Source organism: Athene cunicularia (genome assembly GCF_003259725.1).
Source record: "Athene cunicularia isolate RWA chromosome 1 unlocalized genomic scaffold, athCun1 chr1_part2, whole genome shotgun sequence".
Classification (NCBI taxonomy): Eukaryota; Metazoa; Chordata; class Aves; order Strigiformes; family Strigidae; genus Athene; species Athene cunicularia.
The window spans coordinates 10,176,633-10,182,632 of record NW_020799092.1 but is presented as its reverse complement, the minus strand read 5'-3'; the positions used below and the strand labels follow the sequence as shown (position 1 = coordinate 10,182,632).

The 6,000-nt window shown below is 37.5% G+C and overlaps 1 protein-coding gene across 1 annotated transcript in view; it reads left to right on the top strand.

Moving 5' to 3' along the window:
- Window positions 1–1,765: 1,765 nt before the first annotated feature.
- DERA (deoxyribose-phosphate aldolase) overlaps window positions 1,766–6,000 on the top strand; it is a 44,149-nt gene continuing 39,914 nt past the window's right edge. Inside the window, exons 1-2 of the mRNA XM_026868106.1 lie at window positions 1,766–1,859; window positions 5,386–5,533. Of these exons, the coding sequence (XP_026723907.1) occupies window positions 1,773–1,859; window positions 5,386–5,533 (235 nt within the window). The 5' untranslated portion in view covers window positions 1,766–1,772. The remainder of the gene's footprint in view (window positions 1,860–5,385; window positions 5,534–6,000) is intronic.

The window sequence follows — 6,000 nt, the reverse complement described above, 5'->3', positions numbered from 1 at the left end:
CCTCCTTTTCTTTGTTGCCATACAGTGAGACTGATGCTAAATTCTTAAATAAATCCTTAAATTCCTTAGGATTCCTTTGAAATGCCTTCTTTGATTTACTTCTTCTGCTTTTGGCCAACATTTTGACCTTGTAGGTACTGCTCATTAAATTACTTGTATGTGATAATAGGAAAGTGGTAGCAAGGTGGCTTACTATGCTCAGAACAAGATTTTACTTAGCTGTGTTTCATGCCTTTGTCCTGCATTTCCACTGAGTCATGTTTACCCTAAATTGGTTTCTCCAGAGCTTTTTGTAAGTCTAATTGTGAAAACAACTTGCATTTACACATATTTTAGCTACTATACTAGTTCTGCACTTTTTTTGGTCATTATAACTATAAAGTAGGAAGAAAAAAAATTAGGATAAGATATCTGTACAAAATTAGTGATTCTGTTGATTTTTTTTAAAGTTTTAAACCTCTTTTAATCAATGTGCTCAAGGGAAATGCAAGTTTAATACAGTACTAAAGAAGACTCATAGAGATGAGATGCTCTTAATTTAAGTCACCCAGAATTATTATTTTAGTATCTAAGCCCATGTCCATATACTCACCTTAACTGATGGTGATACTTGATGATCGGTGGTGGTAACTTGATGATTGGTGATTAATGATTGTTGATGCTGTTCTCAGAGTATTTTCATGGATTGCTTATATGATTAAAAGAATTATATATGATTTGGGATATGAGAGATTTTAAAGATACTCTGATTTTTTTTTCCTATGTAGGTCTGTGAGAAGTTTGTGTTTATTAACATTCAAAATGACACTTTTGGTTTATCATACTAAGCAGAAATTTCAAGATTCAAGAGCCTGGACCCTTAGTTCTTTATCTGCCAGTTACCCTTCTTTAAGCAGTGTCCAATTTTTGGTACTTCTGTTTTTAGACAGTTCAATTATTTTAGTAAACATTGAGCATCTGCTTCTCCGTGGGTCTGGTTATTGTTTGTGGATACTGAAACTCATTGAAATTGTGAGCTAGGTTGTCTGCAATGGTCATCTGAAGGAATTCACATCTTGAAGATGTTGCCCCCAAGTCTTCTTGGGTGCTTGGCAAAGTGAGCACTTCTCAGGCAGGCATGCATCTCAGCAACTTCCAGGCAAGTATTGTTGCCCAGGAATTCAGTGCTTCAGGAAAATTGTAGTTAGTCAGGCCCTAGTAGCAAATTCAGTAGACAATAACAACCCAAGTGCTTTCTTATGTGAGTGTATGTGCAGAGATTTTGGTGACTCTGTGTGGTACGGTTCCTGTAAACAAAGGTTCATGCACACAAAGAATACTGTCGTATCCTGGGTGCCAGCAGACAAGCAAAGGACTGAATAAATGTTACCATATCTTGAAATCAAGAAGTAACTCAGCAAGCAATGACAGAAGGCTGTTTTGTGTTTTTTTAATTTTTTTAAAATATGCTGCAGTATAATAAACTTAATAGTCCAGGATTGGTAAGACAGTGTCATGAGCAATAAGTTAATTCAGTTGTAATGGCAAACAAAACACCCTGTGTGAAACATCCAGTTCACAGATCATACCCTAAGAGAAGTTAATGCTATTATAATATTTTGGACCGGTGATAAGTATGCAAGCCCTTAAAAGGACATAAAAGCACAACGTGCTCTTCAGAGGTCCCAAACCAAGCTACAACTTTCTTCTGAAGTCCCACACCATATCTTAAAAGAATACAGAAATGGATGAGACTTTTTCTTCTTTTTTTTCCCTCCCCAGAACTTGGCTGGATGTCAAAAGTGCATGTGAATCGACCTGCAGTTGTGAGGTATGCAGAACGAATTCAGAAATGGAGAACTGTGAAAGGTAATTGGCAAGTAAGTGCTCTTTTTATGCATTCTGTTCCTGTATTTTTAAAGCAGTCACTCTCCTCTCCAGGCTGCAATATTGAATTTTTTTTCAAGATGCATGTAAACTTAAAAGATGTGCTTGTCCATGTCTTATTTTAATAATTTGTATTTGATGATGATGGGATGGAATAAGGTGACGTATTTATCCAAACAAGTTAAAAACCTTATAACTCATGAGTGGCAAAACCGCAAATGAATTTAAGTCATCTTTATTCATGAGTGGATTAAATTGTATATTACTATCCCACCACATTTATTCTGTCTCCCAGACAGACTTCTCTGCACGCTGTGTTCTTATTTTTTAATTTTAAAGCTGTAAGATATAATCGTGGTCCCTGTCAAGTTTGACCTACCTGGATGATTTTTCTTTACTTAAACATCCCCAATATGTGTGATTTCTTTGCTTAACTAGTTCTTACCTAAAGCTTAAATATTCAGACTTTCTATGGCATTAGAGGGGAGAAAGAAGGAAAGAAAGAAGGAAAGAAGGAAAGAAGGGAAGAAGGAAAGAAAGAAAGAAAGAAAGAAAGAAAGAAAGAAAGAAAGAAAGAAAGAAAGAAAGAAAGAAAGAAAGAAAGAAAGAAAGAAAGAAAGAAAGAAAGAAAGAAAGAAAGAAAAAGAAAGAAAGAAAGAAAGAAAGAAAGAAAGAAAGAAAGAGGAAGGAAGGGAGGGAGGGAAATGTTAAGGGGGCTGACTTCTCAACTCTTCCATCTTAGTATAACATAGATTCAGGTAAGTCACCACTAAAGCCAGTGCTGCGAATGACCTTCTCTTCAAAGCTATACATTTAATGTCTCAACTGTTACTGTCAGCCTTTGCTGTTATTGCCCCCATGGCAGAACTGTCAGATAACTGGGCCAGTATGCATTCTGGTTTCTCTATGTATGTGAGAATCATAATGCAAAGCCATCAGGTCAACAATGTAATCTAGTATCTTCTGCAAAGCAGAGACAGTGAGGCACGGCTGCATGGTGGTTCCGCAGCAGGAGAGGAAGCACTGAGAGGGGAATGGCAGGCAGAGCTGGCTGCAGGGTGCTAAAAATGCTTTTCCAGCATTCAGCCAAGGGCAAGGTCCCTGGGAAATGCTGTGGAGGAGACCTGGAACTCCTAGTGAGCTCTTAGCTGTGGCGTTGTAACTGGTGTCCAAAGACAAGTTGATTCTTCATTCATAAAGCAGCTGTTCTGCAAGGAAATGTGTGTGATTCCTTCCCTCTGCATGCTAACAAGTTGTTTACTTCCAACAGTAGCTGTTAATATGGAAGCAGGAGGAAGGAGACACTCAAGGATCAATCTTAACAGTCCAACATAGTATAATAAAGCAAGAATCATTTAATTATACTTAATTCTTAAAAGAGCTGTTCAGAATCATTGGTATCCTCAGCTTAGCATGTCAGGCAGTCATTCTGGGGTGGCTGAAGCTGCGTTCATAATGAGCACAGGTCTTGCAGGTGACATTTTGGGGATAATTTGATGTAGCTATAAGGTCCTACTGGAAGGTGATAGAAAAAAGCTTACTTCCTGTTACATGAACCTGAAAGTTTGTGCTTTGAATGTTATGATTAAATAAAAAAGGGACATAAACTGAGGAAGGTTAGACATCAGCTCAGCATTTCTCAAGAGTTTCTTATGCATAAAAAAGCACTTGATAACAAGTTTGGCAGTCCAGTGACTCTGGGTTGGGAAATAGCATCAGTGAGAAAATCCAGAGGGTATTCCATAACCTTGGCCATCTTCATATACATCAGGAATGAAGAAGTTTTCTGATTTGGCCAAAGTTGCTATAGAAAGAAAAAAGAAATAACCACAGGCTTTGATTACAAAGAATCATTGGGAAGAAAGGGATTTAGTATCACTCCCTCAACATGGCTGTAGTTCAAATGTTTGATTATTACTAACTCCATTCTCCTGTGTAGTAACACTGGTACTGAGCTACTTACGTAAGGTTTTATTTTGAAGAATGCCAGAAGCATCTCTCCTGTATTTAAACACTGTCATTGGAGGATAGTCATGTGCTGTTTATTTCACAAGAGATGATTTTGAACCTTTACATCTTTGAATCTAAGTAGCACCACAGACTCAAATTTTGAAGCCCATTCCCCAAAATACATATTTGAAAAACTCTTTAAAAAAATGTTCATGCCAGTTCTTGGGACTCTCTGACTACATCTGTCTTGATGACTTTATGATTCATGTCATAAGAGATAAGACAAAAATTCCCTCAAATGAAGGACAAAATAATCCAAGTAAAAGAAACTTAAAACCATTTAAAGTGAAAAACCCTTCTGAAGTATTATAGGGTGAAAGTTAGAAACAAGCAGTCAAGCTTAGACTGACAGAGGCCAGTAGTGGTTCATTACTCTGTTCAATCAGCCCAAAGCAGTTTTCAGTGTAACATTTACTGCAGGTTCGGAAAGGAGACTCCTATCAGTGAAGTATGAAGGGTTTGTAGGCTGCCAGCCACTTAAGATTTGCAGACTCCATGCAGAAGCAACAAGTTTTGCTGCCTGTACTGACCAATCGTGTCACAGAGCAGAGAAGTCAAGATAGGGACTTTATGGTCTCAAATGGACTTTGCCATTGCGAACTCTCCCCTTGTTGAACAAATGCCTGCTAAGAGATGTCAGCTTTGTGAAGTCATTGCTGTAAATGAGAATTTGCTGGAAGACCTTCAATGAATATTTCAAAATAATGTCTTCAGCTCAATTCTTGTTCATCAAAAAAACCTCAAAAAAATTTTAGTTTTGCTTCTGTTCCATTCTCTGATTAATAAATCTTTTAAAATTCTGTAGCATTTTCATCTGAAGAGTGCTTTAGCCTTGTCACTTAGCTCTTACTTCTTTTTTTTTTTCTCACCAAATAATTACAGATGCTTTTTATTCCTGATTCACACAAAAGCATGTGGAAACATCTGGAGTCTAGACCCTAAGTTTTAAGAAATCTGGGTTCTTACCCCCCACTGATTCCATGTTTCACTCTCACAGCAGGAGAAGCATGCAAGCATGCAAGTGTGCAAATTGCTGATGTGTAGATTCATTTGGTTACTGTGCAAACCTGTGCTCCTCTGGAAGGATATGTGTAATTTCTCTTGCATGCAAGCCTTAAAGATTCAGACATACTATATAGAATGGCACATATTATAACAGTGAGGTTCTTCACTTTTTGTCCAGGTGAAAATGTTTGATTCTTACAGAGTCCCATTTGGCAGTTAGCTTTTGCACCAAAAATTGGAATTTCATCCTTTGATTCTGAGAGAGTGGACTTTTGATTCCAAATCCTTACTGTACCAATACTGCTCGAGACATGGAGACATGAAAAACTGTCTGTCAACCCTGTCTGTCATAAATCATTCTTTGCATATCCTCCATGTTATATCTCCTGTGTTTCCTTATTCTTAGAGTGAGAGCCAGGCTTCTGATTCCTGCATCTTCTAAGTCAGTTTGGCTTTGGAAGTGTAAATTGAAATACTGTATTCCTTGCTTCACTCCCTTTGTAGGCTGCTTGGTTTCTGAAAGCTGTCACCTGTATAGACCTTACCACTCTTTCAGGAGATGATACTCCTTCAAATGTTTACAGACTGTGTTTTAAAGCAAAACATCCCATCAGAGAGGATCTGCTGAAAGCCTTGGACATGCATGATAAAGGTATGATAGTTTTTGTTGTATGTATTTTGTAGAGAAAATGTCTACATTTCCTCATTATTTTTTCAGTTTTCAGAAAGCTGTAGAAATGGCCTCCTTCTTCCTGTAATGGAATCAGTTATGGTAGGCAGTACTGCAGAGCTAATAGTCCTGAGAGAACAAACTAGGTCCTATATGGTCTTACTCAAAGCAACTGTCTTAAGTTCTAAGTGCAAAATACCTATTCCTTTAATACAGGAATACAAGGAGAAAAAAAACATTTTCAGTTTGGCAACCAAAGGAAAGCATGGACTCAGGGCAACACTGTAAGTTATGATACCTAATGAGCAAATTTGATGTGGAAACCAGTAGTGCATAACCTCAGTGTATGTCTTTTAATAACAGTGCACTAAGGTGAAACTAATTGAGCATTATGTTAATCTGCTTATGTCCTTAGTAAATTGGAGAAGGGGGGAGTGTTCATGTGACTC